At 40.5% G+C, this 18,170-nt stretch overlaps 1 protein-coding gene across 8 annotated transcripts in view; it reads right to left on the bottom strand.

Annotated features, from left to right (window-relative positions):
* Window positions 1-18,170, bottom strand: part of RYR2 (ryanodine receptor 2) — a 795,071-nt gene that overhangs the window by 323,944 nt on the left and 452,957 nt on the right. For all 8 annotated transcript variants that reach the window (XM_050770606.1, XM_050770614.1, XM_050770624.1 and 5 more), the window contains exons 21-24: window positions 16,721-16,913; window positions 14,195-14,411; window positions 11,568-11,672; window positions 6,905-7,008 (exon numbers count right to left, since the gene is read on the bottom strand). In XM_050770606.1, the coding sequence (XP_050626563.1) occupies window positions 6,905-7,008; window positions 11,568-11,672; window positions 14,195-14,411; window positions 16,721-16,913 (619 nt within the window). The remainder of the gene's footprint in view (window positions 1-6,904; window positions 7,009-11,567; window positions 11,673-14,194; window positions 14,412-16,720; window positions 16,914-18,170) is intronic.

Raw genomic sequence — 18,170 nt, 5'->3', positions numbered from 1 at the left:
CAGGTTGCTGTGTTTAGAATAAAGAAGGCAAGCAGGAGGACCAGGTAGGAGATGGCAATGGTAGTGTGGGTGACAGATGATGGTGGCTTGGACCAGAGTGACTGCTGTGGAAAGGGAGGATGGGGGAAGAGTGATGTATACTTGGGAGGACCTGATTTTGGGTTAGAAGTAGGAATGAAACAAAGGGAAGAGTCAAAGGTGATTCCCAGGTTCCTTGCCTGTGTAGCAGGATGAAGAGCTACGCATGTTGAAAGTCTCAATGGACTCCCAAATGCAAATACAGGGGACATAAGGCTATATAGGTCTAGGGCGCTTCTGATGCATCCAGGGGAAAATGTCAATGGAATGATAGGACATACAATTCTGTCACTCAGAGCACATGTCTGGGGTAGAGATGGACATTTGGGGAGGTATCAGCACCTGTGTGGTAATTAAGTCATGGAGTGGTGAGAACACCTTCAGAGAGTTTGCACACTGAGAAGAAATGGCCCAGGACTGAACATAAAGATTCACATTTAGAACTTGGGAAGATTGGCTGGGTGCAGTGGTTCACACCTGTAATCCCAGCACTCTGGGAGGCCGAGGCAGGTGGATCACCTGAGGTGAGGGGTTTGAGACCAGCCTGGCCAACATGGCAAAACCCCATCTCTACTAAAAAAAATACAAAAGAAAAAATAACCAGAGGTGGTGGCGGGCACCTGTAATCCCAGCTACTTGGGAGGCTGAGGCAGGAGAATCGCTTGAACCTGGGAGACAGAGGTTGCAGTGAGCTGAGATCACACAACTGCACTCCAGCTTAGGCAACAGAGCGAGACTCCTTCAAATAAATAAGTAAGTAAGTAGGGAAGATTGTTGCCAGCAAGAAACCAAAAAGAAGAAAGAGGAGGAGGAGGAGGAGGAAGAGACAGAAAAAGGAGAAGGAGAAAGATAAGGAGAAGAAGAGGAGGAAAAAGGAGAAGAGAGAGGAGAAGAAGAAAAGTGAGAAGGAGAAGAGCAAGAAGGAGAAGAGAAAGGAGAAGGAGAAGAGGGAAGAGGAAGGAAGAGAAGAGAGGAAAAGAGGGAAGAGGAGGAGAAGAGGGAGGAGAAGAGGGAGGAGAAGAGGGAGGAGAAGAGGAGGGAGGAGAAGGAGGAGGAGAAAGATGAGAAGAGGGAGGAGGAGAAGAGGCAGGAGGAGGAGAAGAGGAAGGAGGAGAAGAGAGGAGAAGAGGGAAGAGAAGAAGGAAAAGAAGAAGAGGAAGGAGAAGAGGGAGGAGAAGAGGAGGGAGGAGAAGGAGGAGGAGAAAGATGAGAAAAGGGAGGAGGAGAAGAGGCAGGAGGAGGAGAAGAGGAAGTAGGGGAAGGAGAAGAGGAAGGAGGAGAAGAAGAGGAAGAAGGGGAAGGAGAATAGGGAGAAGGAGAAGAGGGAGAAAGAGAAGAGGGAGGAGAAGAAGAGGGAGGAGGAGAAGAGGGAGAAGGAGGAGAGGGAGAGGGAGAGGCAGAAGGAGGAGGCAGAAGGAGGAGGAGGAAGGAGGAGGAGGAGGAAGAAGGAGGAGGAGGAGGAAGGAAGAGAAGGAGGAGGAGGGGAAGGAAGGAAGGAAGGAAGGAAGGAAGGAAGGAAGGAAGGAAGGAAGGAAGGAAGGAAGGAAGGAAGGGAAAAAAAGGAGGGGAGGGGAAAGGAAGAGGTGGGTGAGGAAGGGAGGGGAGGGAGGGGAGGAGGAAGAGGAAAAGAGGTATGAGAAACTAACTTGCGGCCGGGCGCGGTGGCTCAAGCCTGTAATCCCAGAACTTTGGGAGGCCGAGACCGGCGGATCACGAGGTCAGGAGATCGAGACCATCCTGGCTAACCCAGTGAAAACTAAAAAATACAAAAAACTAGCCGGGCGAGGGGCGGGCGCCTGTAGTCCCAGCTACTCGGGAGGCTGAGGCAGGAGAATGGCGTGAGGGAGGCGGAGCTTGCAGTGAGCTGAGATCCGGCCACTGCACTCCAGCCTGGGCGACAGAGCGAGACTCCGTCTCAAAAAAAAAAAAAAAAAAAAAAAAAAGAGAAACTAACTTGCTGTCTTGGACAAAAATTCCACCTCTCCCCTTATCAGTTATTTGTCTCCCTTCCATATTGCTTTCCTCCCCATCCCCGTGTCCTGGGTCCCTACTATTCGTCCCACCCTTTGCCACATACGTGCACAAGCACACTACATCATCTAAAAATAATTTTCAGGAAAAATATTTGGCTAGGGGAAAAAATATCATTGTAGTGTCACCATATTTTTGCTAACTTCCAAAGAAATAAATTCTATGAATGTGTATTATATGTTGATTAAAAATCCTTATATCAATTATTTCTAAAATGTGAACTGTTTATTCAGAAATTTAGATCTGGAATTTGGAAAATAATAAAAACTAAACCAGAAATTGAACCTTTGGTAACACTGATCACATTTGAGGGGTGTCTGGCAGGCATGATCCACCAAGCTGTGCTGTTCTGAGAGTGTCCCAATTTTGCAGTACTATACGATACACAGATGATGATGATGAAAGTCTAAAATAAGTTGTCACTGTCAACAATTTATGTTAAAAAATCACAGAAACAGCACCCAAAATTCATATTTCATTAAATCACTCCTCAACCCGAAATAAGGGATATTCTGGAATAATTTCTGCTTATTTGTTATTTGGAACTTCTAAAGATTTAAACAAATGAAGCTGTTCACCCTCCCACGATATATTTATTAAACAAACAAACAAAAAAACCTACACTATGCTTCCTCTGTCAGACATATGTTGCTAAAGGCTTTATCAATAGCCTATTAGTCCCTATAATAAATCCATGAAGAAAATACATTATGATCCTCATTTTACTAAGGAGAAGAAAACCTAGGGTTCAGAGGAGTTGAGTGACTTCAGCAACATTTCTTTGGTGGAATAAGGCCTTAAGTCCAGACAACCCAACTCCAGAGTCTGTGTTCTTACCTACCCTGCTCTGGGGACTGCCAATTAAATAAGTGAATACAGGAAATATAGGAAGACAGTACTGTACTTTCTCTAAACCCCTGGAATTGGGCATGGTACGAATCTTAGAGAAGTATAGGTGTTTTCCCCTAATTCGATTTGTAAATAAATAAATAAAAATCAGTCCATCATAAAACCATATAAACTAGCTGTAAGAAAATCAACAAAGAAATGTTAAGCATTTGCTTGTGAAGAGGGTGATTTACATTCATCAGAGAGAATAAAACCACAGTATGTGCAGTCTGAAGATTAACCAAACCAGCCACCAGCAGCTGGTAGGCATGACACTGGATTACATGTAATAGTCAAAGGCACAACATGCTAAATGCAAATACAGAGATTTCTACAGTCCAGAATTTACTCTCTGCAATAGCTGGCTCAGGTGTCAATTGCTAAAATGATAGGGAACGCACTGCAAATTTAAATTATGTTAGACCATGACCTTTCAATAAAACATTCTGTTGTAAAAGATGAAGAAATAATGAGCTGCCATGAATTACTAAGCTAAATATACAAGCCTCATGTCAAGAGCGCAAAGGAAGATCAGAGATGCTGAATCCAAGTACTCAGGACACAGGGCTGTATTCTTTATTACAAGCAAACCTTGTAATTTTTAACCTCTGGTTCTCAGTTTACTTGATGTGTATTTATCACTTCTTCTTTTAAGTTCCTAGTAGAACCTAAGCTCAATCTATGCCTAATATGTTTATTTACAAGACAATCTGCATCCTGGAGGATATAGAGTTATACATCACTTCACAATGGGGATACACTCTGAGAAATGGGTCTTTAGGCGATTTCAGCATTATGTGAATATTATAGAGTATACTTGTACAAACCTAGATCATAGAGCGTACTACACACCTAAGTTATACGATAGAGCCTATTGCAGCTAGATTACAAACTTGTACATGTTACTTTACCAAATACTGTAGACAACTGTAACACAATGGTAAGTATTTGGGTATCTAAATATAGAAAAAGCAATGCATTGCACTAGGATGTTAGGACTGCCATGATGTCATGATAGGAATTTGTCAGCTCCATTGTAATCTCACGGCCACCATTCTATATGCAGTCCATCATTAAGCCAAACACTGTTAGGCAGAGCTCATGACTACATAACTGAGCCCAAATTCTAGAATTTGAAATGAAGTTTAAGTTTTGTGTTCTGGGTCCCTGTTAAAATAATTCCAGTGTAAATAACTCCTTATGACTCTTAACAAAACTGAAACAAGCAAAAAGGACTAAAGTATAGTTTTGTACATAATATAAAAACATATTAGGATAAGTCATCTATTTGAACAAATCCAGTTCTACAGGGCATCAGGGATGGAAAGAGGACAAGAGTAAAGTTACCAGCTTTGCAAAAACATTCTCTTTACTTTTCTATATCAAAATTTGAAATTACATTTCTTCCTTTATTCCACTGCAGTCCCATTATTCCATCCGCAAAGTTAAGTGGCAAAATCAAGAGGTAAATTGGCAACAATCACTAAAAAGCAAATTTGCCTTTACAGGGTGATATAAAATACTCTACAGTAGCTTTTCTCAAAACACGTGCTCAGGCTGGATGCAGTGGCAAGCTCCTTTAGCCCTAGATACCCAGACTGAGGCCAGAGAATCACTTGAACTCAGGAGTTGTAGGCTGCAGTGTGCCATGGTCAAGCCTATGAATTGCCATTGCTCACCAGCCTGGGCAACATAGTAAGACTCTGGCTCCTTTTAAATTTATTTTTATTACTAGTATTTTTGAGACAGGGTCCTGCTCTGTCATCCAGGTTGGAGTGTAGTGGTGTGATCACAGCTCACTGGAGCCTCAATCTCCCAGGCTTAATCCATCCTCCCACCTCAGCCTCCGAGTAGCTGAGACTACAGGTGTGTGCCATTATGCCCAGATAAGTTTTATATTTTTTGTTGACAGGGGGTCTCACTATGTAGCCCAGGATGGTCTCAAACTCCTGGGCTCAAGCCATCTACTGGTCTTGGCCTCCCAAAGGGCTGGGATTACCGGCATGAGCCACTGTGCCCAGCTGACTTTGGCTCCTTAAAAAACTAAAACAAAACCAAAGATATGTTGCTCAGATAAATAGTTCTCAAAGGTATGCTCTGAAAAGAGGCTGCTATGGTCAAATAAGTTTAGTAAATACCATAAACAGACTTCACCCCAAAGTTCTGAAAAGTCCATCAGCAAAAATTTTGAAATTATTTAACTCTTTGAATTTAGCATGTTTTAAATATATTAAATCAGTGCTTCCCAAATTACTTATGGTGAAGAACTAATTTATTTTTTAATATTCGGGTTTCATTTTCTGATATCATGCAATAAAACTGTTAGAGAAAATTGAATTCTCAAAATGAAGACATACAGGCTATGACCTCACATTTCTTAAATTATTAGATTCAATATATGTAAAACTGCTTCCCTAAATTGGTATAGAAGTTTATAAATACTTACTCTTAATATCTTATTTAGTCACAAATCAGTAACAATTTGTGACTGGCCCAGTCCCTGGTCCACAGTCCACATTTTGTGGACCTGTATTGTATCAGATCACTATTGGGAGAATCCACTCTCGATAGTTACATGAGTTCTGTTCTATTTCCTAAGTGTCTTGGCTGGTTTGAGAAATAAAGGGAAAGAGCACAAGAGAAATTTAAAGCTTGGTGTCCAGGGCAGACATCACATGTCAGCAGGATCCATGATGTTCTCCGAGCCCTAAAACCAGCAAGTTTTTATTAGCAATTTTCAAAAGGGGAGGGAGTGCACGAATAGGGTGTGGGTCACAGAGATCACAGACTTCACAAGGTAATAAAATATCACAAAGCAAATGGAGGCAGGGTGAGATCACAGGACCACTGGATGGGGTGAAATTAAAATTGCTAATGAAGTTTCAGGCACGCATTGTCATTGATAACATCTTATCAGGAAACAGGGTTTGAGAGCAGACAATCTGTCTGACTAAAATGTATTAGGTGGGAATTTTCCTCATCCTAATAAGCCTGGAAGCGCTACAGGAGACCAGGGCTTATTTCGTCCCTTCGGCTTCAACCACAAAAGATGGCATGCCTTGAGGGGGCCGTCTATAAACCCACCCTCAGGGTGCATTCTCTTTCTCAGGGATGTTCCTTGCTGAGAAAAAGAATTCAGCGATATTTCTCCTATTTGCTTTTGAAAGAGGAGAAATATGGCTCTGTTCTGTCCGGCTCACCCGCAGCCAGAAGTCTTATCTCTGGTGTTCCCCAAACATTGCTGTTATCCTGTTTTCTTTTTTCAAGATGCCCAGATTTCATATTGTTCAAACACACATGCTCTACAAACAATTTGTGCAGTTGACACAATCATCACAGGGTTCTGAGGCGACATTTACCCTCCCCAGCTTATGAAGAAGATGATGGGATTAAGAGATTAAAGTAAAGACAGGCTTATGAAATCACAAGGGTATTGACTGGGGAAGTGATAAGTGTCCATGAAATCTTCACAATTTATGTTCAGAGATTACAGTAAAGACAGGCGTAAGAAATTATAAAAGTATTAATTTGGGGAACTAATAAATATCCATGAAATCTTCACAATTTATGTTCTTCTGTCACAGCTTCAGCCGGTCCCTCCATTCAGGGTCCCTGACTTCCCGCAACAGATCACAAAATCCTCATCATCCATAATTCCCATAAATATCTGTAGGACACCCTTTGCGAAATACTGATGTAGAACAAAAGGACATAAATGAACAGGGTCAAAGTCTTATTCTCAACAAATACTGATCCAATCCACTTATGCATTATGAAAAGTTCTAGCTGCAATTAAAAATCACTTCACAGCTGAATTAACATATAACATCGATACCTGTTTTTGTGTTTTGGTTTTTGTGTTTTTTGGAAACACAGATTGGAAAATAGAAAAAGTTAAGAAACTCACTTCAGGGTCTCAAGCGACATTTGTAAGTTGTAATTGCGCTCCTGTTCAGGCAGCTTGGAGAACTCCACCAGGCATGGGTGCTGTCTCTTGTTGTCATCTCTAACCTGAAACAGGACAGGAAATTGACATATAATAGTCTCCAATGCCATGCACTAGCAATGGAATTCAACTGTGTAGTGGAAAGTGGAGGCGGAAGGCAAGAAGGAACACCCAGATCATCAACCCCTCAAAGCTGCCCCCACAACCTCTCAGATGCAGTGAATATCTGAGGTCACTGGTAGAAGCTGGAATTATCTTCGTTCCTTCTCTTCTGTTTGGCAGAGCTTCCATGAGCCCCCACCATGCAGACTCCTACCCCAGATTCCCATAGGCTCACTCACTCAGCTCCTTGTAGCATTTGCTTATATCTTACTTTCTCAGCGAGGTTTACCCCACCCAATTGCCTAATTAGGACAGTCTGCCTGTCCACCCTACTCTTTTTTTTTTTTTTTTTTTTTTGTCCATATACCTTCTAACAGATTGGATTTATTGAGTTATGGGGCTATTGTGTGTCTCCCTGAATTAGAAGATCAAAAATGCAAAGATTTTGGTCTCTTTTGTTCTTTGATGTGTCCCAAACACCTTAAACATTCCTGGTATGTCCTGGGTACTTGACACATGTTTTATAAATTGAAATAAATCCTGTGTAAGAAGGGTGTGGTAACGACTTTGTTTTAATTCGTAGTAATTTTCCTGTATAGAACCAAACTGATTACAGACATCAATTAACGACAGGACTGACTGACATAAACACTTTGAGGTGGCTCTGGCTGTTCATTTTACCCCCTGCACGTTACTCTCGATCTCACAAATTACCCTACTACCTTCACAAAATTCAGTAGCATCATATGCAGGTGGTTTTTATATTACTCCTTGAAACTGTATATTAGCTATCACATTAAACTAAATGCAAGGTTTTAGGAATGAATTAATGAGAAAGATGTTCTCTCTCCTTGCATTAGTAATTAGGTTTGTTATCTTCTCAAAGACCTAAATTGCATCGGCATTAATGCTATGGCAGCACCTAGATGGCAACCCATATGCTGTCAAGGAACAAATTACTTCATGAGCATCATTACCAGGTCCTATAAATGCCACACAAGAAGTAAACAAACATGAGTGAGTTTTTTTCAAGTCTTCAGCAGTCACCAAGTTAGAAATGATGTATTTATTCCTTTCCTTCTGGTCATCATTACAAATGAACAAGACTTACATAGAATCATATTTAGGTATACTTATTTAATTACAGAACTCTGAAAATGAAATTGAGTTATGTAATGTAACTCTAAACTCTAAATCTCTAATCCTACAAATGAAACACAAAATGAACATTTATAAAATGAATGTGTCTGAACCCGGAGACAATCTCCCCATTTAGGTCATCTCCACTTTGTCTGTACTCTCTACACCAGAGAATAACTAACACCATCATCTTCTCAAGCATCTAAACAAAATGAGAAATCTGCGCAGATTCCCTTCCTTCTCCTGCGACACCCCATACACGAACACCGAAACACCTCCTGTAACCACGGCTCTTTATCCCCGCTGCGGGGCTCTGAGTCGCCTCTCACCTGGGGTGCCTGTGCCCTCTCCCTGCCCTCCTCCTGCCCCCAGGCTCTCTGCTTCTCCACATTCACAGCAGAGCTTCTTTTGAAAGCAGACAGAATTCTGTCACCTTCCTGCTAAGCATTTCTCAATGCTGTTTAGCCCCCTACAGAATAAAATCATCTTCTTCCCAAAGCCTTTTGTGACACACTTCCTGCGTACATGGCCTGGCTTCCCACCTCTTCTCTGCACCACAGCAGAGGTGTCCTCTTGTAACACTGCACCACTGAAAGGTCATGGCAAACGTCCTGTCTCTTCTGCCTCCTCGCTTTTACACATGCCAGGTCCTCTGCCTACTACACGGTCATGCTTTCTGATTGCCAGCTATCTTGCACACATCCCTCAGCCTTGGATCAAACATTTACCTCCTCCTGGAAGCCTTCCCTGATTTCCCTGGGAAGAGCTAAATATTACTTCTTTACTCTGTAATTGTTTGCCTACCAATCATTCAACTAAACAGGAAGCACCTAGAAGGCAAACACAGTACCTTAAAAGTCAAGGTCTTTTCAAAACTGAGTCCCCAGGACTAAACACACCAGGCAAATAGACATACAATGAATGATAAAGGGATGAATAAATGATAGATGGATTTGCCTTGTTAGTCCATAAAATAGAGCCTTTGCACCATGCTTCTGGGAAATACATCCCAAAGAAATGATAACTTCTTTGGAAAAAAAAAACCCAGCATGCTGGGTAGCTAAGTATAAATTGCTCCAAAGAAAATCATACTTGAATACTTCAAAACCTCATTTAAAATGTTAATGAATTTATGAAATTAGCATAGTAACAGGCACATATCTTAGTCTAGAATAACAGACCAAGGTCAAGGATTATAACTACTACACAAACAGGAGTTTCAGGGAAGGTCTTGGAAAAAAAGCAGGCTGCAAATCATACATTGATGAGAGAACACTTCCCGCGCCAGGAAAGGTGCGGCTGCTAACACAACAGCAGCAGACCCAGGGCTCAGTGTCTCCCGCAGAGGTACAGCAAGCCCAGTGTTGCCTCAACTGGCCTCAGACCCAGCAAAGGATAGCTTGAGTCAATTGTGGACAAGAAACCTCCGCAGTACTGTGTTATCTTTTAGTTTAGTACTTGAAAACCCACAGAGTGTCTTGAACATGGCAGGAATATGATGTATGGTATCAAGCAGAACTAAATTTAACTGGAAGAATCAATAATAATGAGACTTTATATTTTAGTCAGTTCTTAAAGAAGAAACACTCCTAAGACTTCACTGAAAACATAATCATTTAGGTGAACTTACTGAGTTTGCAGCGGAGATCATCTTAGAAGCCCACTGAAATATTTGCTATTACAATATGGGGTTTTGCTGCTTGTTTTACATTTTGTTGGATTTTTTTTTTTTTAATGAGAACTTTTAAAAAAATCGACCTGGCCTCTAATCATCTTTTCTTATTTTTGAAACTTCTGGGGAATGCTGCCTATAATTCCTCTGGCAATTGATTACTTACACATTTGTAGCATCTCTCTTCCTACCGACTAATAGATGGTTCAGTCTTTTATGTAGCATTTATAAATATCCCTCAATTTTAAGAATTGATGAGGCTGGTTGTGCCTGTCATCCGGCCTGTAATCCCAGCACTTTGGGAGGCTGAGGTGGGCAGATCACCTGAGGTCAGGAGTTCGAGACCAGCCTGGCCACATAGTGAAACCCTGTCTCTACTAAAAATACAAAGTTAGCCAGGTGTGGTGGTGCATGCCTGTAAAACCAGCTACTGGGGAGGCTGAGGCAGGAGAATCGCTTGAACCCAGGAGGTGGAGGTTGCAGTGAGCCAAGATCACACCACTGCACTCCAGCCTGGGTAACAAGAGTGAAACTCTATCTCAAAAACAAACAAACAAACAAAAAAATTGATGAATGTAGCACAAAACTAGGTACCCAAGGGTTTGCTGGGGTGACAAATGTCTAACTATCATTTAGTTAATCAAAGTATTCCATTTTCTAGTCATGCTTCAGCAAGCCTTACAGTGACCTGCAGTCACTTTCTAAATTCTGTCTGAGAAAACCGTGATTCCAGTCTTGGAGCTGCTACTCACTAGTTACGTGATGCCTGCCAAGGCATTTAGCAACTGCAAGAAGTCTCCGTTAGGTCATCACCAGTACAACTGAAATAATAGTACAACCCAGTTCACCGTGATGACAATTTGACCTAATAATCTGTATGTGAGAATGCAAGACACTGAATAAATATATAAATATTACTGAGTAGTGTGGAGTATCACACGATACTACTACGAACATTAAGTATTCTTTATTTAGAGCTCAACGCAATAAACTATGATGAGTAAATACATTAATTTCCCTATTCACTCAGGTATAAGAAAGTGTTACAGCCTTTGGGACACTTAGAATGATATCATACAAATGAAAGTATTACCATGGTTTTGACACAAACAAGTATATGATATACACTAGGATTATACAGGAAGTTGTTTGTTTTAAATCTAAATTATATTAAGTTGTAAACTAAGATCTTTAGCAGAGTATCATTTAGAAGCATGTGCAGTCACGATTTCTCAGCCTTTATTCTACCTGTAAAACCAACTAGGAACGTTTGCCCGCAGGTCTCCTGCTTTTACACACAATTGGTACTGAAAGAAAAGAAACATCAGCGAGGGAAAAGTAAATTGCCTTCTTTTCACTTTCAGTTTTCACTTTCAATTTCACTGAGATTTTTTTAAGTGGCTTAAAAATCAATGCCTATTATCTGTGTATGTTAACCTTGATTTGAAAATATAACTTGCAGCCCAGAGACAGATAACTTTCCATTGTCTAGGCAGCTAGACCATCCTTCAGTGAACCTGCCAATAATGCCTGTCAGCCCCATTAACTACAATCACGTAGTAATGCAAAACTGCACAAAAACTAATGTGCTGGGGGGAAAACATCAATCTAATTGATTGATGTCACCCCAAAGCAGGAAAAGGGAGAAAAAGTTCTGTTTTCAGAAAGATGTGTTAACAGAATCCGAAAATAAATTTCAAAATTACGTACCGGTCCATACTGCCAGCCAAGCTCAATTTTATTCATAACCCAGAGTTCATGGATATTCTCTGCCAGTTTTTCTCTTATTCTTTCTAGATGAGGAGGCAACACAATCTAAAATTTACAAAAAGGAAAAAAAAAAAAAGACACATCAGAAACAAATGCAATAAGATGCAGTGCCAATGGTCTTCACTTCAAACTGAACTAAATAAAACTGCCTCATAAACCAGTAATCATAGAACAGAGTTTTAAGTCATCTACTTCATGACATTCTTTAAATAAATTTTGGGACTTTTTTTTGACAACTTAGGTTTCCAAATCAATTTATGAGCCACACACACACGCGCACACATACACACACACACACACACACACACACACACACACACACACACAAAAAGGAGTGTTGGTGGGGACAACCGAAAGATGTTTAATGGATATGGGGTTACTGCCAAGGAATGTATGACTTAAAACGAGAAATTGCCCCAAAGCTCTTGCACCAACTGGGCCAGCAGTCATAAGCCAGGGTAAAGGCAATTCAGTGCTCACATGATAATCCGTCGGCTCTTTGAGCATGTAAATGTCTGACTGTAGTGATTGATGTCTTCCCCTACACTCTACTCTGTTACTGTTAGTGGTTTCTAAATATAAGCCTTACAGAAAAGAAACAAAATCTTTACATGTTCCCAATAAAAGGAAGAAACTGAATGTTCATAAAAAACACAAAGTAAGGGACTGGTTGTTTATGTCTTGATTAAGCACTTGTGTGTGACCCCACAGCTAGTCTCACAACACACAGAGTGGGCAAATGACCACAATGCCCAATGATGAGGTGGCATTTCCACGAGAAGCAGGTGATAATTGTTTCCTTTCCCTGATAGAGGTTATCTGGGTCTCAGGTAATCTTTAAGGTTCTACCATGACATCATCTAGTTGTCCATTTCTAGCCTCCCAAACCTTTTTTCCTATAAACTTAGGTTGCACTACAGATATCCTCCCACCTTTCAGCAAACGGGCAATGCAAACTGAATTTTGGCCGGGAACAATGTTTGCATGTTTATTTTAACAACATGATATAAAAAGGGGGAAGAAGAAATACGATTCAAGGAGCTAAACATCTGACTGCTAAGCAACTGAAGCTTCTGAGGCAGGCGATTAATTCAACTTCAGACTTTAGAAACAATGTCTTTGATCTTTAAACACTAATAAGCAAACTTTGAATATCTAACCAACCTCACTGAAGCTACTTCACCATCAATATAAATCCATATCTAATTCATTGCCAACCTCAGAACTCCGTTATATCTATGAAACAGAAAAAGAGGAAAACAGCTAACATCTGTTGGGCGCCTATTTGCCAGGTAATATGGTATCTATTAACTATGACAAACATACTCTTAGCATCCCAATAAACAAGGTGAGCAGCTCCTCTAAGCAGGGAGTAGGCCCTTGATGCCAGGCATTTTGACTCTAGAGCTCACGATCCTCATCTATACCCAAGATAAAAGTCAGTTCAATATCTTCCAAAGAAGTGTATCCAAGAAGGAAATTAGAAGAAATTAAAAACTCCATGTTTCCTATACAGGTTCCTCATCTTTCTCTATATTCTTCTTAGATTCTCACAGGAGTGTGAACCCCATTGTGAACTGCGCACTCCTTATGAGAATCTAACTAATGCCTGACGATGTGAGAGAGAACAGTTTCATGACAAAGCCATCCCCACCTTCAACCCCGGTCCACTGGCTGGTGCCAAATAGTCTTCCAGGAAATCGGTACCTAGTGCCAAAAAGGCCGGGGGCTTAAGAACTACACTCTAAAATCAGTATGTGTCACATCTGTATGATATTACTTCAAGTGCAGTATGTTACCCCAGATATTAAATCATCTTAACACTATTATACCTTAAAATTTCTTGTATGATTTTTGCCCACTAAGTTCCACCTGTTGCTATTATTGCCTATTTTTAAAAGTGTAATATGCACTTTATAAGCTAAGTAATATTAATTATTTTAATAAAACTTTAAAGACAACCTTGAACAGAGTTTTTAACACTTCAGGTTGTAATCTGTTTGTACATCAGGGAATCAGTTTATTGGGCTAGGAAAACTACTTAAAACATAGAATAGAGACCGGGCCCAGTGGCTCATGCCTATAATCCCAGCACTTTGGGAGGCTGAAGTGGGTGAATCACCTGAGGTCAGGAGTTCAAGACCAGCCTGGCCAACGTGATGAAACCCTATCTCTACTAAAAATACAAAAATTAGCCAGGTGTGGTGGCAGGCATCTATAATCCCAGCTACCTGGGAGGCTGAGACAGGAGAATCACTTGAACCCAGGAGGCAGAGATTGCAGTGAGCCAAGATTGTGCCACTGTACTCCAGCCTGGACAACAGAGCAAGACTCCATCACAAAAACAACATAAAACAAACAAACAAAAAAAACATAGAATAGAAAATGAGTGAGTGGACATGGTAAAGGTAAGTGTTATTTTATGAGTCTCGTTTCAGTCCTGCGTGTCAACTGTACAACTGTATCACTGTGAAATCCATTCCCATGGGTTGCGGACCAAGTGTAAAGCCATTGCGTATCAGAATGACTGCATCACCAGCGATTGCCATTTGAGTGGATCTTGGTACCTGGCTGGTATCCACAGGGATCGGTGTGAAGGCAGCTTGTGTCAGGGAAACCGTGGGGCCCAGCAGGTCGCGTGTGTAAGTTCTTTCTTGCTTGTACTCTCGGCTGTGTTCCACTTTCAACTTTTCTTTTGGCAGAACAGCTTCATAACAAGGAGCGTACCCGGGTGGAGGAAGAAATTTGAATTCTCCATGTCGCCCCCCAAGCAGAAAGCGTACTCTAAAAAGGATGCATGTTAGAGTCCGTTTTATCTCTGGTGTACATTAAAGTTTTCTAATTAACAAAATCTCAGGGAAAAATTATTAGTACAAAAGTAATTTTATCAGAAGCCACATTTTCCTCTAAGTACCATCATAATGTGATCACCTTAGAATTCAAGGGCCTCTAATTGTAAAAGGTAAAACCTGAGGGCATCATATTCATCAGAAGAGAAAACCTTCAGCTAATTAATGGGTCAGTGAAGACATCACCTGCTGGAGAAGTAACTAAAAACACATGCACTACAATCTTACGGAAATGAAGTGCATATCCGTAATAACTGGTCACCTAATGCCCCAAAGTACCCACGTAATCAACAGATAAAGGAAAGACCTGGTCGAAATATCTATATGCTTAAAATTACAGGACTTAACAAGGAATGAGGGGAAAACCAGTCACTTTTCAATTTCCTAATGAAATTCTCTAAAACAGAGGTGCGCAACTCCCAGGCCGCGACAGGTACCAGTCTGTGGTCTGTTAGGAACCAGGCTGCACAGAAGGAGGTGAGCTGTGTGGGCAAGAGAGCATTACCGCCTGAGCTCTGCCTCCTGTCAGATCAGCAGCGGCCTGAGATTTTCATAGGAGCGTGAACCCTATTGTGAACTGTGCCTGTGAGGGATCTAGGTTGCATGCTCCTTATGAGAATCGAACTAATGCCTGATGATCTGAGCTGGAACGGTTTCATCCTGAAACCATCCCCACCTTCAACCCCAGCCCTGGCCCGTGGAAAAACTGTCTTCGGCAAAAGCGGTGCCTAGGGCCAAAAAAGTTGGGGACTGCTGCTTTAAAGGAGATTCTGATGTCTCTTCAAATTGAAAGAAGCAGGTAACCTTATTGCTAATTGTTTATCAATTTCAACAACAAAAAAGAACTTACTAAAATCTTTTAGACATTCTGCTCATTTAAGCAAAACTATTCTAATCTGAGTTCCATTGAACAACACTTTTTGAAACAGTTAAATGATATCTGTTTCCTGGGGCTCTCGGATTTACAAAAAATGAATTTAAATGTTCCATTTTCCTTGTACTTTTTTTTTGAGTCAAGGTCTCACTCTGTTGTTCAGGCAGGGGTGCAGTGATACAGTCACAGGTTACTACAGCCTCCAACTCCTGGGTTCAAGGGATCCTCCCAACTCAGCTTCCCAAGTAGCTAAGACTACAGGCACACAACACTAGGTGCTAATTAAAGAAACAAAATGAAAAACAAAACAAAACAAAACTTTTGCAGAGATAGGGTCTCACTGTGTTGACCAGACTGGTCACAAACTCCTGACCTCAAGCAATCCTTCCACCTCGGCCTCCCAAAGTGTTGGGATTACAGGTGCAAGCTACCGCAGCTGGCCATAATTCTTTTTCTAATTTGTGTATCAGGTCCAGTCCAAAAAAATAAAAGCAAAGAAAAGTGAGGAAAAATAAAAATGCTAAAACATTCCAGAAGCTTATAGAAACATAATTTGTATAAATACATCAGAAAAAAGAGCTGGTACATGGATAGCTAATATTCATGATTACTCTATTCCTTCTTCAATATGCTGCTTTTGTAACTAGGAATTATTCCTGAGAGAATTATGACTAAAACAAAGGGTGTCCTTCTAAGTTTACAGGTGTGTGTGTGTATATAAAAATAAGTGACAGAGTAGTTACTTATTATAACAGACCATCATTTATTCAAGTTTTATTTGTAGAACTACAATGGATTATCACTTTGTTTCCCTCCAGTAATAGCAAAAAAGGAAAGCGTGTGAGGAAACCATCTTGGCACCAATGACCACAAGCAGAGAACAAAGGAATAAAGAGAATAAAGGTGGAGAGGAACACTAAAGAAGGCCACCTGGGCCTCATCAACAAAAAGGATATTTAATTTCTACTGAAATAAGGAGGTGTGCAATGGGGTGAAGAACTATGGCTTAAAAAAGGAAAATCAATGAAAATATAAGAAAATAAGCAGTACTTTTCTAAACAGCCTTGCTCATTTCATCTAAATAAACTAAAAAAAGAAAAAAACTTTGAAATAGTTCAGGACACTGGTTTGAGCGAGACTGCCCACATCTAAACACAGTGGGATCCGTAAACAAAGCACTCAGCCTTGCACGATGCCCTCTTAGGTGAGCCTTACCTCCTCCTTCAAGGCATGGGCAAAAATGCGCTGAGGACAGGTGCCCAGGAGAGAGAAACAATGGTTAGAGAAGCAGGGCAATGGCAGTGCAGAGTCTTCTGCGGAGGTATGAGAAATGAGAAAGGAAAGAGACCAAAAAACATAGACATACTAACTTTATTCCCGCAGAGAAACTAACGACTGGAAAGAAGAGGCCATCGATGTTGAAATTCTCAAACATTCCTTGAACAGGTTGTCCATTAATTCGGAACGAGATGCTTGGGGCACTTAGATCTAAACAGCAACTGATGACATCATCAGTTCTTAACAGATGTTGGTTTGGTGAGCTTACAGTACGAGCAATACAACCTATTGGGGGGGAGAAACATTAAGGAAGGTCATGTATTTTTTATCTCAGAGAATCAGCTTCAGAGCCAAAGTCAAAAGATTTGAATAGGTAGTGACAAACCAATGCGCAACACCAGAAGGAATAAATCTTGAATATAAACGCATGTTACATGTTAAACCCTTTGTCAAAAAAAACGACTATTTCAGGAGTCAGGCTGCTACCTATGTTGTAAAATACACCTTCTGATACACAGAAATTTCCGCATGTAGATGGATGACAATCGATCCAGAAATTATCTAAGAGCAGATTATATAATGATGTCCAAGGAACATCTCCAGGGACTTCAAATAGCTACCTTACCATCTACTGCTTGTGAGACCATAACCAAATTACTTAACCTCTCTTAATGTTGATGTCTTATCAACAGAACACCAAATACCATCCCCTTGTTTAGTTATTTTGAAGATTAATGTTTTACAAGTGACAGAGTCTCAGGCACAGCAGATACTTCATGTCCATCCCTTTGTCAAATGCTAAAATCCCATCGTTCTATCAATTTAAAATAAAAATACATAAAGATAACGAAAGCAGAAAATATGATCATTCATTCCTGCAGCACGTTGTTTATTGTGAGATAACTACAGGCCAATTGGTTTTTGTTTTACATTCATTTCACACAAGATCTTGGTTGGCTTCTTAAGTAAAGCAGGATATAACTGGAGGCATGGAAATGATATTTGATAAATGTTGTTTCTTGCCCTGGCAAGACCAACCTATGGTCTAAGCCCATTCCTGATTCTAAGAACTCCTTTGCTGATCAGTCCCAAGAGCATCTGCTTCTCACTGCACGCTGGAAGAAAAGAAGGCAAGGTCCACCCAAACACACATGCTCACAAACGTAAACAAAACCTTCAATTTGAGCGAAGACAAAAACAGACTTTGTGATACGTGCTTTGTATTTTTAATAATTCTTTTTACTTCTAGCATGCCAATATCTCTACCAAGGACATATTTGAAATGCCAGTAGTAAAGAATACCTATTTTTTTAAAATGTGGACACTTTTAATTTTACCAATATTCAAATCCACAGGCAATAAATTCACTATCAAGTGTCTCTTCTAGAATTCCCTGAATATAATAAAGGTAGCTTTTTAAAAAATCATATAAAAGCAATGCAGGAAAAGGTCTAGTTTCTTGTTTGTACCAAGATCTGTAGCTAATAGCAATGTTGTTTACAAGATATCTATGATAATCAAATATATTGTTCACTTTGAGGG

The sequence above is a fragment of the Macaca thibetana genome, chromosome 1 (assembly GCF_024542745.1).
Source record: "Macaca thibetana thibetana isolate TM-01 chromosome 1, ASM2454274v1, whole genome shotgun sequence".
In the NCBI taxonomy this organism is placed as follows: domain Eukaryota; kingdom Metazoa; phylum Chordata; class Mammalia; order Primates; family Cercopithecidae; genus Macaca; species Macaca thibetana.
This window is presented reverse-complemented; position numbering and strand designations above follow the sequence as displayed.